Genomic DNA, 25,671 nt, shown 5'->3' with positions numbered 1-25,671 from the left:
TCCCCAAAGTACAGATCTCCAAAAATACTGGACAGAATGTCTTTTGTCCACCTGGTGCACAGGTGCATGGGAGAGCAGAGTCATACAAAGGTGAACTCTTGCTCACTGTCAACACTAGTTCATCAAAAAGTCACCAGCTGCATCTAAAAGCTGATGTCAGATCATATCAGAGAACATTAAAATGTATTTGGTGCATAAACTTTGACCATCAGTAATAAAGAAATATGGCAACGAAAGTTAAACTGGGAACACATGCTACACTATCATAAGCTGAGCTCATTAAGTGTTGTTATCAGGAATAAAATAGCAGAGAGCAAGACTAAAAGTTAAAATAACGGTGGAGAAGTTTGTGCTTCTTGAGCTGATTGGATCCTTTGGGTGCTGGTTTAGAGCTAAGCCCCTGATGACTGACCAGCTCCTACTGGGCTCATATACACAGAACATTTCATTCGTTTATTTTGTGTTTGGACTTTGTAGTACCTTCTAAACAATAAGCAGAAGACTTCATTATAAATCATCCATTCCTGCACTGAAAAACAAATGTTTTAGAGGCATAGATTCATGCAAATTGTCTGCGTGTATGTGTGTGTTTACCCAACAAAGCAGAGCACGCAGGAGCCGGTGAAATGATTTCTTTCTATCACACTAAGAGCAGTTTACCGCTTTGTTTTGCTGCCGCTGCTCCAGACAGCCCTGTGGAGTGTCCTCGTCAAACTGGAGTGGCTCACCAAGGGTCTCTTGACTTGTCAGCTAATTATTATCCAGCGCTGCTGTGATTCACTCCTGGTAGCATAATTCATATCAGGATTCCAGGCGCCGGGCTCCAGGCTCCAGGCAGGCCCACTTTAATGTCAGATTTGCTGGATAAATAAAGACACGATGAGCCGTTGCTGAATGATGTGCAGTATGTCTTTGACCCCCCCTGACACCCCCAGAGGCTCCACCTGCAGTCTGCACTCTGGCTGCAAAATTATAACCTGCCAGAAAACACAAAAAGATGTTTGCTGGAATGCCTCCACCTGGATGAGTCCTGATGGATGTGATTAGAGGGTTTAACAGGGAATAATAACCAGCACAACATGTTCTCTCTATTAGAGAGCAAACTTTGAAACAAATGGAAGCCTCTGGTGAGTTTAAACCTTGTTATAAAGACATTAACCTCTTTATATTTCAGGGTCACATCATTTGTCTGTCTTCAGCCCTTCATCTGTCTTTCTCCCCTCATGAAACTACAGTTGATCTGTCTGCTTCAGGTCTTTGGGAACGCTCCACCCAGCAGCATGACGGAGAAGTTCTCCGACCTGCTGCAGTTCACCACCCAGGTCTCCCGTCTCATGGTGACCGAAATCAGACGGAGGGCCTCCAACAAGTCAACAGGTGAGCACTCTGACAGGTTCATCCCCTTTTGACAGTCGTCATTTAGACCCAGGTCACGGGAATTTATATGCTCCTGCTCTGATCCACATTGATTTAAAGCACAACACGGGTGAACATGCTAATTTTCTCCTTGTCCTGTGCAGCACGGTGCTGTGAAAACAGAGCTGAACCTCTGTAATATGTTTTAAAACCACACAATCACACATCCCTTTAATGGGAGCAGAAACCCGGAGATGAGCCGTAATAGATCAATCTCATCCGTTTCCTCTTCCTCACCTGTGACTGTCTGTGCACTAACTGCATTGATTACATCACTCCTTGCTGTTGTGTATCCTCAGTCCCAATAAAAAGGACTCACTCTGGGTCTCTATCATCTCTTTCCATCTCCCTCTCTGTCTCTGTCTGAGCATGTGATGTGTTGTTTTTCAAGCAGAGAACACCACACTCCCTCCTCCATCTGGTGGCCAGGCCTCTGCAGATTGAGTCAGCCTCTCCGCTGGCTTTACCACGACTCATCTTCATCTAGAAAAACAACTGATTCTTGATGTTTTAGCAGAGAAATATTTTCCAAACAAACTTTATTTCTCCGTGTAAATTTGTGTAATACAGCGCTCACTCCAGCCCCCTCCACACACGCGTCCAGTCAGCAGTTCCATACAGCAGTGTGTGTTATATACAACATATTTGTTTTCTGCAGTTGTGCAAGTCCACAGCATTGAGTTTACTGACGCAATATGACGATGATTCACTACTCCACTGGGCGGATAACACGAATTCTACTGGAGCTTTCATTGATTTTCTTAATTGCTTCAGTAATATAAATGATAAATTAAGACAGGATTAGGACAAGATACTCGCAGAAAACTTTAAACCTTTAAAGTTGGATAATTACATATTGTGTTGGAACCAATAAGTTGGCAGTTTATTTAAAGGTCTCAGAGGATTTTAAATTCTCCTCTCAGGCTTCTCCTTGGAGCTTTAATAACAACACAATAACATTTTAATACATATAAGTGGGGCTTCTTTTTTCCTGTTAATGTGGGTGTGAAAAACTACAAACCGTGACACAAAACTTTCCCCACATCACATTCACCAAGTTGATTGATTGTTCATCCATTTTACTCAACGTGAGTGTGTTTTCTTCTCCAGAGGCAGCCAGTCGAGCCATAGTCCAGTTCCTGGAGGTGAACCAGAGTGAGGAGGCGAGTCGTGGCTGGATGCTTCTGACTACCATCAACCTGTTGGCCTCCTCTGGACAGGTCCGTTCACATAACGATGCACTCACTTTCATCACTCGCTCACATCGCTCTTTTCTTACACTAAAATGACGTTTCTGTGTGTGATTGCTGCATTGTGCGTTTTTGTTTGTGTCCTCTCCTTGCTGAGGAAACGGCTTGTTAACCCCGAAAAGCCTACAGAAGCATATCCATCTAGAGTCACGTCTCTACATCGGACACTCCTGTTGGCTGTGGTCAGTGATGTTGCAGCCAATCAGAGTAGCTCAAGAACAGCATTGTCTTTCTTTTCAAAACTGAAGACACATCCAACTGCGGACTTACCGGTTACAAAGCAACACAGTTCTGCATAATGCTGAAAGTCAAAATGGCATCTCCAGGTTTAAAGGTTAGACATGAAGCTCCGGTTTTCCTCTCTGCTCTCTGACTGCGTCCAGCAGAAAATTGTTTGAACTTTTGGCACCACATTCCTCTGGAGGTCTTAAAGGGGAGCATCGCTGTCAGCTGGCTGGCTGCTCTTCCTGGTCTGCTGCACATCAGAAATCTGCCTTTGTTGTTGTCGAATCAAACACTTCCCCCTCTCCTCCTGCAGACATGTTTTAAAATCTCCCTTCACTCAGATTTATATACTTCTCAAAGCACGTAGACTCGCAACAGCTGTGTTTCATGAACAATAGATTGACTCAAAGAGAAGTTTGTGGTTATAACCAGTAACTTTTTTGCTGCATTGTGTTGTCTGCAGCAGAAAACTTGACACTTCTCACTGTGGTCACAGCGCTGCAGAAATGAACACGCTCAGGTTTGTACACATGCAAACAGCAAAGCTCTGTGGTACTCTCTGGTCCTCGCTGCCGACACCAGACACTGCAGGATTTAAAACCACCCACACGTCACTGAAATGAAGTTTCCTTTCTGTCAGATGCTGCTTAGGCTTTATAGCCCCGTCAGCCTTTTCAAAGTGCAGTTGTGGATATTTCATCTGGCTGAAGTGTCTCGGAAGTTTTAACTGAAGCCAGACTTGCTGTGAATGTGTGAAGCCAGATTATTAGATCCAGGTCTTTTAGGTAAAGCCCGTCTCTAGAGTTTTACCTATGCCTTTGTGATGGGAATTTTTAAGCCCTTGTTTTAGGAAACAATGAGCAGGTTTGCTAAGAGATCGGTCCAACATGGTGCGGACCATCAGTGAATGCGGCATTTTGTAAATAAAGAGTCCAAACCTGAACCAACTGATTCCCCACCAGGACGAAGCATTTGGTGATTATGGCGAGAAAATCTTTCTTTTCATTGTGTCTCAGCTCAGCACTGTTTGTCCTCTGTCCTCTGTCTTTCCACTCCTCCAGTTTGTAAATTGTCAGTCGGCCATCTTGGGTTTTTGAAACCAGTAGAAACCATAGTTCGAGGATAAGGTGGAGCTGAGGAGTGAGGGCTGGATTGGACCTGCTTTGCACTCTATGCTGATTGGGTGGCACAGTCTGTCAATCACACAGTAGCCCTGCCCCCTAACCCGTCCCCTTCTTTATGGTCAAGAAGGCAGACACACGGCTAACAAGCAAACTCTTAAAACTCAACCCTTCCTCCTGTGAGGCACCTCTGGACCACCATGCCGCCACCCCCCCCCCCCCAAAAAAAAAAACCAAACAAATCTTTCAGTGCTGGTGATTGTTTGAACTGTTGATTCGGGGATGTTTAACTGGTGCCTCATCAGTGTCTGCTGTGTTTTGTGCCAAGCTGCACTTATGTCATTGTGATAACCAGGCAACACTTTAATTACACTGAGCTGTTTGATGTCAGTACACAAGACGGGAGACAGGAGAAGAAGAATTACCCAGAATTCAACAGGGCAGCCGTGGTCCTGTTGAGACGGAGTGACTGTGTTTAATGGATTTGTTTCCTCTGGTGTCTCAGACAGTAAAACAAAAGACCCTGCTGGCAGCCAGTCTCCAGAAACCTGACGTCACCTTTCTCCCTCATCTCTCTTTCTTTCAGCAGATAAAACAGCAACATTTTTGTTTTGTAGCTGTCTCTACCTCCACGCTGACATCCCCTTTTCTTTCTTTTTTAAATAGGATGCCCTTCACGCTCTGCATTCCCACTGCTCTGATCTCTTTCTCCATTTTGTGTTTATCTCTTCTCTCTTTGTCTCCAATAAAATGCCTCCCTGGTTTTCTCCCTGATTGATTGTTGGCTATAACCTTGACCTTAAAGTTGCAGGGGGGTCGATGTGTCTGTCACAGCCTGTAAACACACACTTCACCTCGTAGATTTCCTCTCCCACTGGTGCTGCTTTGGTTTTCTTTCCATTATTCTGATTGACCATCAACTATAAACTCTTCCACCGACTTCCACTGTCAGTGTCTCAAATCCTCCCCCACCTCTCCTCTCGTTTGATCAGCTGAGGGATTGAGAATGAACCTGTGTGCTTTCATGCTTGTGTGTTTGTGTGTGTGTGTGTGGAGGAGGTAGCATTTGATTATATGAATCATTTGCTTCAGTGAGCACAAACCCCATCTCTTTTTACAGCCCTTTTCCTTGCCATCAAAACGCACTCTCACACATACGCACACATTTATAGTATAATTGTGGAAAATGCACAATAAAAACACACACTGCAAGCTCTCAGAACTCTTCCTGCCCTCACACAAACAAACACAACCACAAATTATTACGCAGCGGTAAAAATATCCATTTAAGTTGCACTAAAAGCAAAAACATTTTCATCTCTTCCAGAACTTTGCTGCTGCTCTTTGCCTTACCTTGAAAACAGCTCAACACACACTGAGCCGTGGTCATGTGTCCATTTCTGGTTTCATAACTCACAACCGCTCTGTTCTGCCCCTCACCAGAAAACGGTGGACTGCATGACGACCATGTCTGTTCCCTCCACACTCGTCAAATGCCTCTACCTGTTCTTTGACCTGCCACACATGGCTGAGGCCCCGGTGGGCCCCGCCCCACAGGTGCCGCCGCCGCCGCCACCACCCACACAGGAGAAGTCACCGGGCCAGGGCCACACCCAGCCGGAGCTGCCGCTGGCCGATCGCAGGGTGCTGCTCCAGAAAGTCTTTGTCCAGGTGAAAACACAATCTGACCAAATACTGTCCACATTTGACTAATTACAGAAAAACGGAACCAACTGAATTTCCCATAACTATTTTTACAATATGAAACAGGACGTATATTAACAAAGTGCTGTATTAACATGTTAGACAGTTTTCTAAATTTTAAGACTGAAAAAAGAAAAGTAAACATTCACGTACCTGCATGCCAACGCACAACACACTGAAGCTCAATTACTTGAAAATAACTTATCAAATTAGTATATTAATCCTGTTAAATCCTTTAGATCAACCCAAACACGTGTTTTCTTTGGTTGTGATGGTTTACAGTGTTTTTATCCAGAAAATAAGGAGTTACTATGTCTTATAACAGCTTTATTGTGTCATTTGGCTGAGATAGAGTTGATTCTGACTGGGTGACATTTTTTACAAAGATGACTTTCTAAGGTAAAACAGAAAAGCCTGAGGTTCCTACTTCTATCTCATACCATAAATATAACCGAACTTTATTTAAAAAAAATATTTTTTTCCTGTTCACCCACTTTTTGATCAGTGAATAGTAATAATAGCATCTTGAAAGCTCCAGTCCTGAGAATGATCTGTGCAGGATCAGCAGCAGCAGATTAAGATGTTTATTGATTTAGTTTGATACTCTAAATCCTCGTAGGTTCTGATAAAAAGGGATTAATGGCTCTTCACTGTAATCACGGTGGGAAATTCAGCTTGATATTGTTCACTTTGCTCTAATTGCCATACTCACGTCAGCCTCGTCTCCACATGTAATGACAGAAGTTACAGAAGACACATTTAAGCAAAACCGGCCTGTCTCCGCTTTGAAAGGTTTAGTTTTATCAGCTGGAAGTCTGGAGTCAGTTTCCTGTCGTCTCTCCGCTCCTGCAGATCCTGGTGAAGCTCTGTACCTTCGTGTCTCCGGCGGAAGAGTTGGCCCAGAAGGACGACCTGCAGCTGCTGTTCAGTGCCATCACCTCCTGGTGCCCCCCCCACAACCTGCCCTGGAGGAGGAGCGCCGGAGAGGTGCTGACCACCATCTCCCGACACGGCCTCAGCGTCAACGTGGTCAAATACATACACGGTAAATGCAGATGTGCAGGATGTGTGTGTCATTGTGTTGACTGGGTGGATCAGGACATGCAGTTATCAGCGAAACTAAGATTCAGACCACATCTGCTGTAATCCACAAACAGGAGCTGTAAACTTCAATCCGCAGACCCAACAAAGACACAAGAACACAAACATCTGTTTCTGTTTGCGCAGTAACAAGAAACACATTGTGAGAAAACAATCAACTGTTTGTTTAAAGTGAGGCTGGAAGCTGGAAAAGGAGCTGTTGTCTGCTGACTTCAGTTTTTTAGTTTCAACCCTGTGGGCAGACGGGAGCCGACAGAATGGGATACAAAATCAGTCCCACAATGTGCAGCGAGACATACAATGATTTATGTCACTCTAAATTCATGAGTGTCAAGACACAATCCACCATCGTCTCTCTGTTAATAGTGTGTGTTTGTGGATCTTTTTCGCTTCAATGAGGAAAGAAAAGTGGAACAATAAACTCCCGTCCAAAAACATAATCCTCAAATTCTCTGTTGATTTTTGTTTCCAGATTATTGTTGGAATTATTGGCATTATTGCTGGTTGCCAATGTATCCTGGGATATGTTGGGCCATGAAGGCTCCACCAGTTGGAAAGAAAGGGAAGACACATTTGTTGGCTTTGAATTTGTGGCCTCTTCCTCCGAATCCCAAGTGGCCATGAAAACATCAGAATAATATTTGAAGAGTAAATGTCAAACTTCTTAGGTTAGGTTTAACAAAACTACCTTAACTAAGCTAATCATAGTCAGAATAAGAGGGACTTTGGTGTCTTCCTCCCTCAAAGCACAGCCGCCATTTTAATTCTTAAAAACAGGAGCCAATCGGTGGCTCATGCATGTTTCACCCACTCCTGACACAGAAAATGGATTTCACCCCAAAGCACTAACAAAAACACACAGAGCTGCAGTTTTGTGCATCCATATCATCCTTTTCCAGAAGTCACCAAACTGATGGACGTGTGCACAAAGAGTGATTTGCCCTGAAGACACAGAGATGGATTAAACCACCATGATCATAAATCTAGAGCAAAAACATGTCTGTAGGGTTTTCAAATGATAATATAAAACTTAGTTTGCCAACTCTCATTACGCAGTTAAGATGATGAAAATAAAACAGAGCCAGCTTCATTGATCCCCTAAAAGATCTCAACAAATTCCTTTGACCCAGTTCTCCTCGACTTCTCCATCCACAGAGAAGGAGTGCTTGGCCACGTGCGTCCAGAACATGCAGCAGTCCGACGACCTTTCCCCCCTGGAGATAGTTGAGATGTTCGCCGGCCTCTCCTGTTTCCTCAAAGACTCCAGTGACGTGTCGCAGACGCTGCTGGATGACTTCAGAATGTGCCAGGGCTACGCCTTCCTCTGTGACCTCATGCTCAGGTACAGCTCCTATTCCTGCAGCTCACACACTGTGTTTCCTGAGTTCAGCGCTGATGTACATTCATACAAGCCTCTCTCTCTCTCTGTGTGTCCAGACTGGAACAGGCCAAAGAGGACGAATCCAAAGACGCCCTGAAGGACCTGGTCAACCTGGTCACCTGTCTGACCACGTACGGGGTGACGGAACTGAAACCTGCCGGCCTGACAACCGGAGCGCCGTTCCTGCTGCCCGGCTTCATCCTCCCACAGCCTTCTGGGAAAGGTGGGTTGGTGCATTAAGACCCACTAACATCTGCTTTGTGTCCGTGATGAGCACTGTGTGCATGTGATGAATACTGCCTGCAGTTGTGCGTCCTCCAAGCTAAAACACAAGCTTGTCTTGCCAGTGACAGCAATATAGGTCACGAGTTATATATGAAGACACGGCAGTGTTGCATCACACCAAGAAGGTTCTGGTTTTTTAACCCTGGGCCTGTTGGTCTTCCAGCCTCCTGCTCTGGCTAAAACACATGTGCATTATATCAGTCCTGCAAATAGACTGGTGACCTGTGCAGGATGAACCCTGCAGTGTCATCGCACAGTGATTGGCTCCAGTTATCAGATGTAAACTACGCCACACAAAACACCAGATTTATGAGACACAATGAGAAAATCCTCATCCACACTGAAAGCTGAGAGAATGAGGATATTTCCTCCTCCTGCACGTGATTCAACCCAGCGAGCCCTCATCGCAGACCTGCGTCTTAAATCTTTAGACCACCGCAGACTCAATGTGCCCAAATCCAGGAACGAGCAGAATTACTTGTGGAAAAGTCTTGGTGTATCTCCCCCCGACCTCCCACCCAAAGCGTTCGTATCTTTCAGTGAGATCTTAATCCCTGCAAGGACTTCGATGCTTGGCTGATTTCAGAAAGCTTAACCTGTGGACAGACGCCATGGCAACTCTGCCGCCTGTCACACTGGCGGAGATGAATGCCCCGAAGCCTCCTGCATACAAATGGGATCTTTGGAGTCCGGAGTCACTTTAGTCTCACACTGCATGTTTGCAGAATACGCATGAAGGACAAAAACGGCCTCAACAAAGGGACAGAAAGAAAACTGAATAATCAGGATGAAATAAGAAGAATCCATTGCATTTCAAATATCAGACAAGTTGAAGAAAAATTCAAGTTCTATAAATTGTAGCTTTTTTCTTCAGCAACAAATCTGTCGGTAAATAAACTTTAAATTTCTGTGTGTCTAAACATACAAATGGGCAGCACAACGGCACAGTGGTTAATGCTGTGGCCTCACAATAAGGAGGTCCTGGTCGGGTTCCCGGCCTGGGGCCTCCAAAGACATCCTGTTTGGTTCACTGCTGACTCTAAACTGTCCGTAGGTCTGTCTGTCTCTGTGATGGACTGGAGACCTGTCCAGAGTGAGCTGGGATTGGCTCCGGAATTACTGAATAAACATACAAATATGCATCGATAATAAAATGAAAACTTATGAGCTTTTCTTGTCTTATTATAGAAGCTGCTTTGATAGTTTTAGTGTATTATGGTCATTTATGCTGATTAGTGGAGGTTTCTTCTTCACATATATCAAAACAATGCTGAACATAAATGCCCATAAGAGGTTTGTACTTTTTGTTTTGCCATGATGCATTTAAAGACATTATGTCCCCCCCCCCCCTTTGGAAGCCTGTTGTTAATCAAATCACTGATTTATTTTAACCCAAACTAATTCAAAAACACAAATCAGTTCTGTCTTTCTACTGAAATAGATTTGTTGTTTCTTTTGCTCGTGGTGAGTTCAGGTTCAGTCGGGTATTTGTGTAAAGGAAAGGTCATATGATGAAATGTGTCTGTCTGACAGAAGCTCCACAGTGTTGAACTTGACAAATCACAGATGGGAAGCACCGGCCTGTGTTCTCTGTTTACCGCACACAGACGCACACAGACGCACACAGACCCCGGCACTTACACCCTTCATGATCTTACCATGCACGCATACACACACACACACACACACACTCGTCTAATGACAGCTCCAGCTGTGTGAAAAGTCATTGCCATTAGCCATCATGGTGCGCAGGTTTGCTTACATGCCTAATTAGCCTGCCACGTTCGCTTTACGGCTGTGTGTGCGATGACACATTTCATATGTCTGCGAGTCATACTTTTAAATCATACAAACTCCAGAGATCATACTCTTGATTCTCTGTGTTGTGTTATTTTTGCCTGACCTGAGGAACTGATGTCCAGCAAAGACAGACTGTTTCACTGCTGCACTTTCTGCCAGACTACTTCAGAAGTAGTTTCAGGTTTCAAGGCCAAGATAACTCATGTGGATCTGATCCATAGAAACTCTGAAAAGTGTTAAATGTGTAAATGGTGTTGAATATTTTTGTTTCCATTCATTTTTCCTGAATGAGTGAAGATTAAAGTACTGTTGTCATGGTCACCAACAATTTAATCAGCTGCCATTAGAAACAAGTACTGACCATCATCATTATCATGCAAATGTACCATAACAAGTATATTGTTATTTCTATCAAATCACAATTTTGTTATGTCCACAAATGGTTTCACTTGTTGTTTTTCAGGCCACACGGTGCGAAATATCCAGGCCTTCGCCGTTCTGCAGAACGCCTTCCTGCGGGCCAAAAGCAGCCGCCTGGCCTGCATGCTCCTGGACGCCATCGGTAACATCTATGCGGCGGAACCGGCCAACTACTTCATCCTGGAGTCGCAGCACACACTGTCACAGTTTGCGGAACGCGTGGCCAAGCTGCCCGAGGCGCAAGTCAAGTACTTTGAGCTGCTTGAGTTCGTCGTGTTCAGTCTCAACTACGTGCCATGCAAGGAGCTGTTCAGCGTCAGCATGCTGCTCAAGTCCAGCACGTCGCACGCCTGCAGCATCACCGCCGTCCGGACGCTGCTGAAGCTGGCCAGGCACGACCCGGTGTTCAGCGACGTGCTGCGGGAGGTCGGCCTGCTGGAGGTGCTGGTCAACCTGCTGCACAAGTACGCTGCCTTGCTCAAAGACCCGGCCACGCAGCAGCAGCCACACAGTAACGACCAAGGTGAGGAGTACATCACTGAACCATTACCATAAATTCTGTTCAGGATTTTTTTTTTTTTCCTGTTCAAACTGGGTAAACAGTTTTTTTATGAACTGGATGTGATCATTTTTAAACTGGGTGTTCTTTATTCAAACCAGTTCAGCTGTTTCTACAGCATTAGTATTTCTGCTCGTTTTTTATTTACAGTCGGGACTTTAGTTTGGTACAGGTTGGTAAATGCAGATCAGCAGCAAGAGCCTGAAAATGAGCTGATCTGAACCACAACCAGATCACAAACCCTATCAGAGACAAACACCCCTCGTTATATCATCTGTGTGTCTGCAGCCGACTGTAAGAACAACACGGTGGCGGAGGAGCAGAAGCAGCTGGCCTGGCTGGTGATGGAGACGCTGACTGTCCTCCTGCAGGGCTCCAACACTTCCAACACTAACGCAGGTAAACACACACAGACACACACAGCTGACTTCATGCATCCCCCTAAACCCAACATAATTTAATATTTTCTTTTAAATTATTTTAATTTCACAAACATTTCCTATATTTGTCAAATTTTTAGTTTTGATTTTTATTCTGTTTTTATTTCTATACAGTTGTTTGTTACCAGATAAATAAATGTCATCACGGCTCCAGGATGTGTTAAATCATGTGATGATTATACGACTCATTATAGAGTAATGCAGGGCTACGAGACACAACCGGACCTTATATCCCTGAATGATTAACTTTCAGGCAGCCTTTTCTTATCATGTAGTCGTGCCCATTATGTCTCAGTCTTAATTCAAATTAATTCAATGGTCACAGCAAGAAAAACTTTAAAAGGACCAGATTTAAACTTACAGAGCCAAGTTATGGCGTTTCTGTTTTTTAAAAACTGTCTCCACATAATTCAGAATCAGCACAACCTAAGCTGATTAGAAATCAGCTTTCAATAAAGACTGTAAAAAGGGAACTTTTCATTACTCTCCTGATTTAAAAACTGTGTAAAGCAGAATAACCAAAGAAAAGTTCCTCTCATGTGTTTGGTCGTTCTACAGCTGATCTGAAGTTTCAATCTTTATCTGTTCTGCTCATTCTTTGGAGCAGTAATGATGAAAAATCAGCTCCTAAGAGGAAACTGAACTAACTCGGTTCATCACTGAAGTCAGTTTCACACCCATACGGGACTTTTAGGGTTGAATCATCTGTGTCGTGTTTGACTTTGAGCCCATGACCTCTGACCTCTCTGTCAAGAATGAGAGGAAATAGAATTTTCCTCCAGGGATCAATAACGTATCTCATTACGTTCGCTTAACCACCATGTCATCCATTCCCACTTTCTGTTTGTGAGTGTGGAAAAGTGATGAGTCATAAAGGCGAGCGTCTGACCGCCTGCTGACAGCTCCTCGGCCTCGGCGATGACTGGTCTCCTTTGTCAGAGAGAAGCACGACGATGATGATGATGGGTGTGAGATTAGCCAAATCAGAAACAACGAAAGAGTCCAAGAAAAGGTTCCGAGAGAGGCAACAACTGTCCCATAACAGCAGACAGAGGAGCAGGAACCAAACTGTATTTACTGATATTTAAAACCTTAGAAACTTAATGTGGGCTTGACGAAGAAAAAAGCTTTCCAATAAAGGGAAAATGGTTGGTTGATTATTCACGTGGCTGAATAAGCTAACCAGGATTAGCGTAGCACATCCTTTAGAACCCTGTGTATGTTTCATATGTTTAGTTGGAAACATTAAGATGAATTTGTGCCCTCTTTCTCCTTCTTTAAGCCCTTTTCAGAGAGTTCGGTGGCGCTCGCTGCGTTCACAACATTGTGAAGTACCGTCAGTGTCGGGAACACGCGCTGCTCATCATCCAGCAGCTCGTGCTGTCGCCCTGCGGTGACGACGACATGGGGACGCTGCTGGGCCTCATGCACTCCGCACCGTCCAGTGAGCTCCAGCTGAAGACAGACATCCTGAGGGTAACAAAACACTCCGAGACCTGCACATCCAATATCTGCCATCAGTAGGATCAAGTTTCCGATTTGTCCAAAATAACCTTAATGCGTCCGAGTCCCGAGGAGTTTGATCAAGTTGACGTCAGCACCAACTCAATCTTCAGTTTCAACGAGGAAAAGAAAGTCTGCAGTTTTAAAATCAATATGCATTTGAAACCCTGCATACAGTAATTGCTTCAGACCAGAGGCACTGAGCATTGGGTGCACATAAAGGCAAATACACACACACAGGATGAGAGGTTGACAGCTCGCTCTCTGAAACATAATTGCGTTTTCAGATTCCTCCCGTTCAGACGAGGTAATTCTCATGCCTTGTGAAGGCTGCGGCGGGATTAACCCGTCAGCATTTTGCTCCAATTTCACTAATCAGGGATTTTAATTATAACCCTAAAAAAAAACTAAACTGAAGTCTGTAAAGAAGTTGTATAAAATCCAGTTTAACTGTGAAATAATTGAAGCTTCTGTACCACAAATGGCAACACACAATAGATGCACAAACAGATGTTAAAATTAAGCTGATTAGCCTCGAGAAAGGGAACAGTTAACCCTTTAATCTGTCAGGGAGTGGGGGGAGACGTCTTGTCCTGATGTGGGGGAGTCTAATCCTGGCTGGTTTAACTCCCAGCATGTACCGTCAGCCTGGTGGTAATTTCCCAGTTTGGAGGACAGGATGTCCTCAAACCCTGCTGTGCTGAGCCTGATAGAGTTTGAATGCAGCAGGAACTAATCAGTTTTCACCTCTCTGGTCGAGGCTGGGTGAGCTCTTCTTTCAGGGTAAATGTTGATCTGGTGCCGTCGATAAAACCACGATATTGTCTCTTTCATGGAAAATTATTCAGCAAATCTGAGTGTGAAGGTTTAGAAGAAGCTATTAATCTTAACTAAACTAGCACAGTTACAAACTTTACCAAAAGTTTTGAGGCTTCAGAAAAATCCTCCCAAGTGTCAGCTTCGCACCTCCTGGGAATCCAATACCTGAAAATGATTACATTACTGTAGAAATTATACAAAAATAAAATATTTCCGTTCACTGACATCACGTTAAATGTAAGAGGTGTGTTCAAATCTGAGAGTTTTTATCAACTAATTATCCCAAAGATGTTTTATAGATTCATGGTTATCAAGCTTGGGCTGACTCGACTTCATCCATCTTTTGTGGTGCAGTTTGTGTGTCCAAGGCCAAGTTTTACCATGATGACACACACAGACACACAAACACAAGGTGGAAACAACACTCAGCTCCACTTGTGTCATTCAAAATCGTCATCTGTTCATGCTTACTGACATTTCCAACACATTTCAGCCGTTCCAGACTCAAATCTGCGTTCAAGTTTAATGTTTCAATTTCAGTTACTCATAAATGCATTAAATAAAACTTCTAGAAAAAAAAAACAACACATGGAGGGAGATCAGTGAACCAGAGAATCCTCAGAGGCCCCTTAATATGTCTCACTGCAAAAGAGGAGCGAGAGAAAAATGAGCTGATGAATGGAGACGTGACTGAATGAGGTTAAAAAAAATAAATGACATGAAAGCTCCACAGAGGAGGGAACAACTGAGTGACAAACAGTAAGTGAAACAGGAAGTGTGACACCTTCAGAATTAATGATCTGCCTGGGGGGAACTAATACATTCCCTGTCACTTCATGTGTTTTTGTTATTTTTCTGAAATAAAGAACAGAAAAAAACAAAATGACCCTCTTTCTTCTTTTCTCCTTCAAGGCTTTGCTGTCGGTTTTGCGCGAGAGTCACCGCACCCGGACTGTGTTTCGCAAAGTGGGTGGCTTCGTCTATGTCACGTCCCTGCTGGTGGCCATGGAGCGCTCGCTGTGCCAGCCGCCACGCCACGGCTGGGAGCGCATCAACCAGAATCAGGTGTTCGAGCTCCTGCACACCGTCTTCTGCACCCTCACCGCCGCCATGCGCTACGAGCCCGCCAACTCGCACTTCTTCCGCACAGAGATCCAGTTTGAGAAGCTGGCTGATGCCGTGAGGTAAATGAGCAGGAACGTGATCCTGTGATAATCCACGTGTTTTCTTTTTACATGGGCTCTTTGACCTCATCCTTTTTCTGGATGGAGAAATGAAGCTGCAAACAGAAACAAACTCTTTTTTAAAATCATAATGTAAGACATTTGGAAATGACTGACAATTCTAGATTTCATTGATGATATCGAACTGGTAAATATTTGATGTTTGAGGTAAACATTTCTGTTGAGACTCACAATTTTATTGAAGTTAATGGGAAAATGTCCATCCTCCTCCCTTGATTTTATTAGATTTATTAGCTCTGTATTTCCTCTCACCAGACTGCTGGGATGTTTCTCCGACACAAAGAAGCTAGGTCCGACCGCCGTCTTTCCGTCCAACGCCCAGCCCTTTCAGAGGCTGCTGGAGGACGAGGCCGCCCCCGGAGGCTGCGCTGGAGACAGCGTCTGCCCCACGCTGAAACACTGCAGCAAGCTCTTCATCTACCTGTACAAGATGGCCACCGACTCCTTCGACAGGTGAGCGCACTCCAGGTGCAGGCGTAGTAAGTAATAAAGTTTATAACTGAGCTTAACAAACAAGTAATAACGTTCATTTGCTAAGCTGCCGATTGTTATTATAGTGCTGCAGAAAGTAGGTGGACACATTTACAGTAGTGCGCTTATTGCATCATAATTCAAACCATTGAGCTCATAAATGGATGAGGCACAGTTGTCAACAGCTTATTGATTAACTGTTCAATAAGTGAATAGTTGAATGAGTGTTTGTCATTATTTAAAGAATTACTGTGTGACTGTCGGTTCAGACCGGACAGAGCTGTCAGCAGATTTTAGCCACATACTTAATTTTTTTCTTTTGTTGTTGCTTAATGAAAGGCTTCATTTCTCTTTTTCCTCGTGGGGGAACATTGCTGTGTTTCTCTTGGCCTTCTTTGAATCTTAGATTAACTTTTTTTTTTTTTTTTTTTAACTTTAATTTTAAGATTCAAGATCCAATTTATTGAGCCAGAGGGGAATTATAGTTAGGACAACAACAACAACAACAACAGCAGCACCACAGTAGTATCTTCAAATGACCTAAAAACAGAAATACTGAAACCAATGATAAAATCTGTGCTGATTTTGCTTCTTTAAACTAATTGGTTTGTAAAGAAGGTTTTAAGTTTATTTATTAATATAAATTTAGTTAAAAAGTTCTTTTTTACCACCGTTATGTCACAACTGCAGCAGATGAGTTTGACATTTTTGCAAACTAAACAAAAAATGTAACGTATCCAGCCCTCCCTCAGGATCATCTCTGATCCTCCAGTGACAACAGATGAGTCAGCCAATCAGAAGTGAGGCTTTGGACCCGCTTTTCTGATTGGCTGCCTGTTTTCCAACCCAATACACAACAACAACAGGTAGATTTCAGGTGAAACACAGAGAAATCAAATCGTGCGAGGTTGAATGCTGCGTCCTGGTTGGCTGGGCTTTGGGGGCGGGGCGATGGCTGCTTTGTTTTGACATCACAAAGTTCAGGAAGTCCTGTTAGCTGGTTTTATGGCTCAGTTCCTGAATACAGAACCACATGGAGCGCTACCTTTAGACCGTATGGACCTTTTAAGGTTGCTGGGTCTGACACCAGCACCACGTTCAGCTGTACTGAAGACCCTGAAATGACAAGGATGTCAAATATGAAAGCAGGTTCAGGCGTCTTTATTCACACCCATCAGTATGAACAGGAGTTGTCCATTCACACATGAACAGATGTAACATCGGACAGCACACTGAAACAGGAATCATTCTAAACAAGTACTGAAGGCTCCACCGATAATACATATGGAAGTGTGACACATTCAAACGGTAAATAATTAGAAAGAGATGACTAATCTGAGGGAATAAGAAACAAGAAAAGCCATCAAGGAATTGTTGACTCATTGGTGAGCGCTGCAGATTAATCAGTCACTGTCCTCTTTCCACATTTCTTCTTCTCCTTCTCTGCTGTGCACGCACCACCTGGAGGTCGTGGTCGAAAGCGCCGAACTCCAGCGTGGCTGTGACGCCTGCTCGCCATGACGGCGTTTCCTGCAGGCGTAGCTGGCGTCGTGCATGTGCTCCAGCTGCAGCTCTGAACCTGTTTCCTCCGTCAGCTTTCCACTAACAGCTTCTTCTCTTCTTCTCTCTTCTCTTCCTCTAACCTCTGGCTGCTCATCCTCGGTCTGGTCCATCTTCACGGCTGCGTGTGTGTGTCTGTGTGTGTGTGATTATATCTTTCTTTGCACACCTACACGTTTCTTTTGGTTTTTTGGTGTGCGTGCGCGTGTGTGTGTGCGCACCATGCAGTCGTGCGGAGCAGGTGCCTCCCTGCCTGACTCATGAGACCTCGCTGCCCTCGCCGTGGGGCACGCCAGCACTCGCCAGGAAGAGGTAGCTACAGCGCTCTGCCCACTTTTGTCATCTTCATCCTCCCTCACCTCCACCATCATCAGCCTGATTTGTTTGTGTGTGTCACGATGTACAGTCAAAGAGATGAAGCAGGGCTTTTTGTTTTTCTCCACCAATGAAAGCTTTGATTTGATGTTTTCATGCGCTAATTAAAAGAATTAAAGTTTTAATGGAACAGCTGTTGGTGCAGCCTGTGGTGTAGAAACTCTCCAGATGTTCCACAACGCTCTGATATGTTTCAGGAGACTGAAACATAAACAGAAAAATGGCTTTTCTTAAAAAAAATAAGAAAACAAAAAGCACATCATGTGTCGAGGACACTCCGCAACTTCCCCCTAAACTACCAGAACAGAATCCAATATACTAAAGAGCCTAAACCTGAAAATACAATGTTATTGAAGTCAATAGGAAAATAGTCCTACTTCTCACTTAATGTATTAGCTCAGTATACAGCACTTAAATAAATTAGGCAGCAACTGTAGAGATGTATAAATATAATTGAATAGGTGACCAGATATTTTATTTCAGGGACCTCTTTTATTATTTTTATTTATTTAAATGTTTCTGCATATGTTACCCAATTTTCTTCTATTTCAATATTCATCTCAAAGCTGTGTTTTGTTTATTTGTGTATTTGAATGCAATGGCTTTCTTAGTTGGTAAATAAATAAAAGAATTGCATTTTGAAAACCAAATAAAAAAAGTTTTGAGGATAAATGAAGTATGAAGAACCAATAATAAAAGTAAGATATTAAAACGAAAACAAAAAAAAAAAACCCAGTAGAATAAACCATTCGTCTGGTTTTCCTTTTCATCACATTCCTCCACGTTCTCCTGCTGCCTCCCTCCTCCTCTCCTCTCTGAAGTGGTGTCACCCCTCCCCACCCGGACTCTGCTACACTTTGGATTTCATTTAACAGAAAACAGAAACAGTGGGGGTGTTTCAAATGTCTCTGCTTCAGTGAGCAGCTATAGCTGTCAAGGTGAAACCAGGCTCCCCCCTCAGCAGCGTCTCTTTCTGTCTGTCTGGATCACTTCCAAGGCTGAATATTCATGAGGTGGACCGATTTGACAATTAGTTCTTGTTTGTAGACGTCTCTCTGAACTCTCCTGTGAGGACCAGATTCTTATTCCTGTCTGTCTGCCACAAGACTCGACCGTTTTAAAAAGCTGCGATCGAACAGATGCTAATTGTTTCAAATAGAAACATCCCGTGTGACATAATCTCCAACCAAGTGATAAAAAACATCTTTTATTTTTGCTCTGCCTGTGGTTTCCAGACAAACAAACCTGTTCATCACAGCAGCTCTGGGCCAAAGTCAAGATTCACTCCTTCTTATTTGCATATTTTTGAATTTCTGCTGTTGAAGCGTAAAATCAGTTTGATTTTTTTAGCATAGCGAGCAGTAAATCCTTCACTGCTGCACAGACAGCTTGATAAAATCACTGACAGGGAAAGAGTGAGTTTAGTGTTTGAATGAAGGTAAAACCACAGAGAGCATTTCATCCAGTGACCATCAGGAGGTGACTCACTGAGAACGGTCTAGAAATCGACTAAAACTACATCAATCTTCGCCATCTTGCCTGCGTAGCACCAAGACTGCGCCGCCACGCATTGCTGCCGTTGTTGGTGTTCATTTTCAGGTCAAGTGAATGTAGCAGCCAACTGGGCGACAGTCGAAGTCACACGTGGACGGTGTTTGATTTGGTCAGCCTACGAGATGATGATCTGATCTGAAAAACAGCCAGCTTCCTTCAGAATAATTCTGTGAATAATTCCTCAAAAACACAACTGCACGTGAACAGGCCCGTCACCGTCGTTTCCTGCAGCCCTTCATGCTGACTCCAGCCTTTTCCAGCTCGGCTCCAGCTCTCCTGAGGCGGGATTCGCCACTCGCTAATTTGCGTTGCGGCAGTGTGCCTGTTTTTTTTTTTTTAAACTGTGCTTCATATAAAAGGAGAGTCGACCGACACTGTAAAGTGTAAAGTGCTGACTCCTGTCAAACTTAAAGTTAGAGCCAATTCAATCACCCCGTTGATTTAATTACTTCCATCCTCATTATGAGGGAAGTTTCTGAAGAGAAGTTTTCTTCTCGGCTGTAGCCATGAATATTTATTCATATGTCTGTGAGCCACTTACATATTTTACTGTGGAATTTCAAAATAAAGATTGTCCAAGACTAAACAAACTCCTGTCCAATAGTCCAAGCTGATGGCAGCATTTAAAATTTCCTTTTCTTATCTTCATTAAAGAGTTTTCTTAGTGATAGACAAACTCTGATGTTCTGTGTGTGTCCCTGTGGGCTATAAACGTGACTTCTGTTTCTCCCTGTGCTCACAGACACGGATACTACGGCACATCAGGCCCCCCCGCCCCAGTTAAAGCTCTCACAGACCTGAAACTCCACCTCGCTAACCCCTCCCACCCCGCCTCCTCCTCCTCCTCGTCTTCGTCCGACATGGTGGTCATCCACCCTGGGGCCGTCCTGGCCATGCTGGACCTTCTGCCCTCCGTCTGCTCTGACAGCCAACCAGAGGTGAGGAAACACCAAAGTGCTGTGTGGGAAAGTAAATTTATTTTTCTCTGTTAGGGGGTTTTATTTTAGCCACAAATTGACTTCTATTACATGATAAGTGCATCTAAATGTCCAAAACTCCTTTTATTGAAGATGAATTAGCTGTAGCTAGTCGCCACAAATGGAGTTTAGACAACTTTCAGAATTAGAATATTAATATTACTAGTTATTTATTGAGACGTTATCAAATCAGGAGAGAGTTTCCAGTTGAGAGCAGGACCAAGGCTAAAACAACAAAGAGACAACCAGGAAACAAAAACACCAACTCATCCTAAATATGCCAAAACACAGCTGGGCACGCACAAAACCCCCAAAACCAAAATAATTCAGTCATAACAAAGTAATCCTGCAAATGAAATTATCTGTAACTTAATTAACTGCTCGTATTAATCACTTTGACATTACCATAAATCTGTCACGGATTTGCATCATCATCTCTGTGTGGACTGAATGAGTTCCTTCAGTGTGGAAGCTTCTCTCACATGGTGCCGTTTTGACCCCCCTCCCCTCCCTGCAGCACGCTCTGGACCTGCAGCTGGCGGTGGCCAACATCCTGCAGCTCCTGGTCAACAGTGAGAGGAACCAGCAGGTGCTTTGTGAGTCCTGCCTCCACCAGCGGCTGCTGCAGCGCTGCAGTCAGGCCCTGGGCGACGAAGACCACCCGCTGCACCCGCCGCTGCAGAGGATGTTCGAGAGGCTGGCCTCGCAGGCCCTGCAGCCGATGGCGCTCAGGTGCTGGATGTGGTTTGGTCATTGTGGTTATATTTTGAAGGATAGCACCTCAGTTATTCCAACATAAGAATAACTGTAACTCAAGGGCACTGTCCAACCAGTTTTTTTTACATTCCAAAAAAATAAAAGCAGCATACAAGGTGCTAGAGTTTATTGTCTGTATGGTGGCATCTGTGTCAGGAGTAACCAGGGTTAGACGGGCGAACATTAGCATGCAGATGTCTCATTTTGGTGCTGATGTTTCGAAGTTTTTCTTTGGAGAAACTGTTGTTAATGTTGGTCTGAATGGCAGATGAATGGCAGATGTTTGAAGTCATGATGTGAATGAATTCACTCACTTGGATTATTGTTAACATTTGTACAGCATGTGAGCTCAAATATGTGCTACAGAAATGTCCCCAGCAGCTGGATAGTTAGCATAGCTGGTTTCTGTCCCTGTTGGAGCCAATCCATACGTCCTGGCGGTTCCACCTCAGAACGTCAGGTTTTCCTTCCAGTGGAATAATGTGTGAAGGTTAATCTGCTGTGACAGGTTTCAAAGTGTGAAGGGAAGCTATGCATCCAGACAAAACTGTGAGATTCTCATTTCCCGCTTGACTAGTAAAGTGAGATGGGAGTTTAGGAACGGGGGGAAACTTATGTGACATGCACGTTGTTGTTTCTTTCATATGTAAATGCGGTCTCTTCGGCTGATTTTCTCTCCTCACATAATTGTGCTGGAGGTAAACATATCTTGTAGCTGTCAATCTGCCCCCATCCTTCTCTTGTATGTGTCACCATCTTTTTTTTTTTTTTTTTTTTTTTTTTTTTTTTTTTGGCGGGGTTGTGTCTGCTCTGCCAACATGAGCCGGTCTTTGGTGTTCAGAAGCCGTCTCCTTCGAGACGTCGGCGGCGCCCTTCACGATCACGTCAGCACCTCCCTGCTCAGCCTCATGGCTGCCTTTGAAAGAGGCTGAAATGTGCAGTTAACCAACGGCAGCTGAGGTGTAAAATCAACCTGCAGAGCTGCTCACACTGATGGATGCCTTTATTCAGAGGGCTTTACAGTTTGATCAGATCATATACGGTTTCTCTGGGAATACAAGTGAAACGGAGCCATGCTCCTTTTGGGGCTCATAAAAAACAGGCCTGTCACGTCAATAAACGTCCTTCTCTTAGATATTTAGTCACTGATTAAATGTCCTATAAATGAAATCCATTGCAGCTTTAAATTTACTGCTGGTTTTACCTTTTTATCGAAACTCAGATGATGATGTTTGACTGAAGTCAGTGTGCTCGTTGGCAAACCAACAACTCGTTAATGTGCTTTGGTGATGATTGTTATAAAATTATGCTCAAATACAAGAGTGGTACAGTAACTGAGTGAAGTTCAGCATTAATGAACAAAAGCAGATTTGCTTCATCCACTCTTTAGTTTCCTTTTCTAAGTTGATCCATATATTTTATCCTTGACTTCCTGTTTGTCTTCCTCCTTCTGCAGGGAGTTCTTACGACTTGGAAATCCTCTGAACTGCGGCGCCTGGGACAAGAAGCTCCTGAAGCAGTACAGAGTCCACAAACCGAGCTCTCTGAGCTACGACGCAGAGATGAGAAGTAAGACGATCGTCCTGGTTCTGATCACATGACCTGAACTCTGATACTGTCACAGTATTAATATAGAACCTAGACCTGATTCATGATCACATGGAGATCTACCTTTAGACTCTATGGACCCTAAATATTTTTGATCTTATAACTCTTTTGTCTATTTCCTTGGGTGTTAAAACACAACATAAAATGGATAAAAGTAAATCAATTAGGTATGAATCATCTATTAAAGTTTAAATGTGTCTCTGGTGATCAGAAGGAACGGATGGCTTCTTTACAACTGACCATGTCACGTTTTAATAGCAGAGAATAACAGTCCTGCAGTGCTGTTATGAAATGATGCCGTCACTGGGGAGTCATTTCCTTCTGCTAATGTGATACCAGCTTCCTGCTCGGAGAAAGTTTCACTCTGTGCTCAAACCTCAAATCTTCCCTCTCTCAGAGCTTACAGCCCAATCATCCAGTGAATAGGCTGCCGATTGCAGAGGAGGAGCTTTCCATCAAAATGTTATTGAGTTGGAGGAAAGTACTTCCAGAGAGGGGAGCGACAATAGCTCAAAAGGTTTCCAAAGGGGTTGTTTTAGGTGGAAGGTCATGAGGTGCACGTGAAGGTGGTTTTGTCTAAGTACAACAGCACTGCGTTCATTTGTAAGCAAAGTGGCAAGTTGTCAGCCTGTCGGAAACACAAAGACATCTCCTCCTCTGCGTCTGATTAAAATCCTGCTGATGTGTAAATACTGCATTTGAAGAAAGGCTGCCTTGATTCCAGTGCTAATGGTTTGTTTTCTGTTACCAACTGTTCGTGTGTGTAATTTCGCAGCCTCCTCGGCTTCTCTTAATTCTTAATTGTGTCTCCTCCCAGCTGAGAATGGATATTAAGTCCCCACTAATTACTGCTCTTTACAAGCAGCCACCATGAGAACACACAGTCTGGTTTGCTTTATTAGCCGCCAAGCTGCCGTCGATGGGAGTCGCAGTTCTTCAGATCCAACTTGTCTTTGTCACAACTGCTGACTCTCAAATGAGCGAACCCATTTTTTTGAAAAACTGCAGGTTAAAGCAGGCGTTTCTTCCCGTCGATGTCTTAATTATAAGTAGCTGGAGCTCTCTCTGGTTGTATTTCACACATGAAGACGGCCAATGGTTCTGCAATTTTATTTCAGTAGATTCATCCCAAGAAAGTCCAGAGCTGCAGAAGTGATTTATATTTTTATACTGAACCACTTTATTTATATTTTTCCACAATGTTTGATCAGACCTGTAACAAAAACATATTATTCATGTATGTAGTTTCTGAGATACCAAAACCAGCCGTCCGTAGAGTTGAATGATACTCAATAACACCCTGCTCTATGAGGATGTTATTCAGGTTTTTAATTATTCTTTAAAAGCATTTTATTCTGTTTTCAGTTAGTTCAGTATAGAAAGACAGGAAGTAGGGAGAGACCTGAAGGAAAGAGTTTTATAGCCTGAACCATTCAGGCCAGGTTTCACAGTTCACATGTTGATATATGACTGATTGGGATTGTTATTATTATTATTATTATTTTTTTTATCAATAATGAACAAATATATTGTTGTATTTTTATGGTTCAATAGTTGAAGTGAACTGCAGGGCAGATGAACATGTCATCATAAATGGGCTCTAACTGTAAAGAACTTAATCAGAAGAAAACGAGCAGTTTAAAATGGCCGTCCCCTGCTTTATGGGCTGTTTTCCTCTAAATGGGTCGCCATTTAAAAGTGTTTCATTTATTTAAAATCATTTGGGACCATAAACCCATCAGGAAAGGGATGATGGTCATTGGATAGAATGTAGGTTTAAGAAAACTTCATTCCTCCTGATTCCACAGGCAGCATGAACATGTCCACGGAGGGCTTCGGCCCCGACAGCGTCTTCGCCACCCCGGCGGAGGACAACGGGCAGTACCGGATCAGCCGCAGCCTGGTGCGCTCCGCCGAGGGCAGCACGGTGCCCCTCACCCGGGTCAAGTGCCTGGTGTCAATGACAACGCCCCACGACATCCGTCTGCACGGATCGGCCGTCACGCCTGCATGTGTGGAGTTCGACACCTCGCTGGAGGGCTTCGGGTAAGTCAGCATCTTTCAGCTTTATTTTTGAAAAGGATTGGTTTATTTGTGACACAAATATCGTAGCTGTGAGTTTACTGTGGAAGCTGATACTCTACCCTCTTTTAACTCTGGTTTGGTCTCCACTTGTATAGAAGAAAGGATAACTGGTTGCTGTTGTTTGTTGTACATAGTACCTTTGTTTTGTTTCTTCTTTCAAAAACAATTTGCAACGAATCCTCAGTCGTCCGTAAACGTTCCCTCCTCTGTGGAGTAATTTTCCTCACTGCTGGTGCCACATGTCATTTTTCCCTGCAAAGAAACTTTTTTTTTTTTTTTTTTAACATTTTTTTAAATTATTTTTTTGGTTTGTTTTACCTAACACCAGCACCTGCAGACTGTCTCAGCAGGACGCTGTTATTCACCTCCAATTGTGGAGCTGCGCATACAAATAGGCTGATTTTCCGCCTTTTATGTCACCGACGCTCTTTGCGGGTCCTGCTGCTGCTGACGGGGCCTGCTGCTCTCCGGGCTTCGTGTTGTATGTTGGCAGCAAATTGTGGCGTGTGGGATGTGACCTTGGCGTGTTGCCTGCACGCTTTTAGTGTGTCAAGCACACATGTTATTTTCCAAACTTCAGACTATGACACGTTACATTTAACTTTAATATTCATGAGGACACAAGGTTTAAGAAAGGAGTCCTAAAAAGGTCATTATAGAGGTTTTCTGTCAGTTTAAAGGGAACATTCCTGTGATGACCTGAATTTAATTATAAGATATAAGCATTAGCATCAGTTTGAACTGAACTAAACTAAACTTTGAATTAAACGTTGTTCATATTATGCTGATGATCAATTCAGCAAAGCTGACGTTATATTAGTGTTTTAGAGTTTGACTGTCGACCAAAAACGCAGCAACGCTTCCTGTTGTTGGTAAAAAATAAAGAATAGAGGGGTTTCCCAGACAAAGGACAGCTCAAAGGGCCTTCCCATGTTCCCATAAATTAAGATTCAGAACAAGAGCAGTGTGCAGGATTTTTGTTCTTTTTAGATGTTTTCCAACACACCTGCAGCAGGT

At 43.6% G+C, this 25,671-nt stretch overlaps 1 protein-coding gene across 1 annotated transcript in view; it reads left to right on the top strand.

Annotated features, from left to right (window-relative positions):
- wdfy3 (WD repeat and FYVE domain containing 3) overlaps nucleotides 1-25,671 on the top strand; it is a 66,736-nt gene that overhangs the window by 13,092 nt on the left and 27,973 nt on the right. The window contains exons 3-19 of the mRNA XM_029509972.1: nucleotides 1,254-1,377; nucleotides 2,527-2,636; nucleotides 5,456-5,551; nucleotides 5,618-5,683; nucleotides 6,569-6,761; nucleotides 7,973-8,159; nucleotides 8,255-8,421; nucleotides 10,747-11,226; nucleotides 11,551-11,661; nucleotides 12,985-13,178; nucleotides 14,937-15,208; nucleotides 15,524-15,721; nucleotides 17,528-17,611; nucleotides 19,971-20,166; nucleotides 20,723-20,937; nucleotides 22,418-22,530; nucleotides 24,378-24,615. Coding sequence (XP_029365832.1) covers nucleotides 1,254-1,377; nucleotides 2,527-2,636; nucleotides 5,456-5,551; nucleotides 5,618-5,683; nucleotides 6,569-6,761; nucleotides 7,973-8,159; nucleotides 8,255-8,421; nucleotides 10,747-11,226; nucleotides 11,551-11,661; nucleotides 12,985-13,178; nucleotides 14,937-15,208; nucleotides 15,524-15,721; nucleotides 17,528-17,611; nucleotides 19,971-20,166; nucleotides 20,723-20,937; nucleotides 22,418-22,530; nucleotides 24,378-24,615 — 3,044 coding nt within the window. The remainder of the gene's footprint in view (nucleotides 1-1,253; nucleotides 1,378-2,526; nucleotides 2,637-5,455; nucleotides 5,552-5,617; nucleotides 5,684-6,568; nucleotides 6,762-7,972; nucleotides 8,160-8,254; nucleotides 8,422-10,746; nucleotides 11,227-11,550; nucleotides 11,662-12,984; nucleotides 13,179-14,936; nucleotides 15,209-15,523; nucleotides 15,722-17,527; nucleotides 17,612-19,970; nucleotides 20,167-20,722; nucleotides 20,938-22,417; nucleotides 22,531-24,377; nucleotides 24,616-25,671) is intronic.

This window comes from Echeneis naucrates, chromosome 9 (assembly GCF_900963305.1).
Source record: "Echeneis naucrates chromosome 9, fEcheNa1.1, whole genome shotgun sequence".
NCBI classification, from domain to species: Eukaryota; Metazoa; Chordata; class Actinopteri; order Carangiformes; family Echeneidae; genus Echeneis; species Echeneis naucrates.
This window is presented reverse-complemented; position numbering and strand designations above follow the sequence as displayed.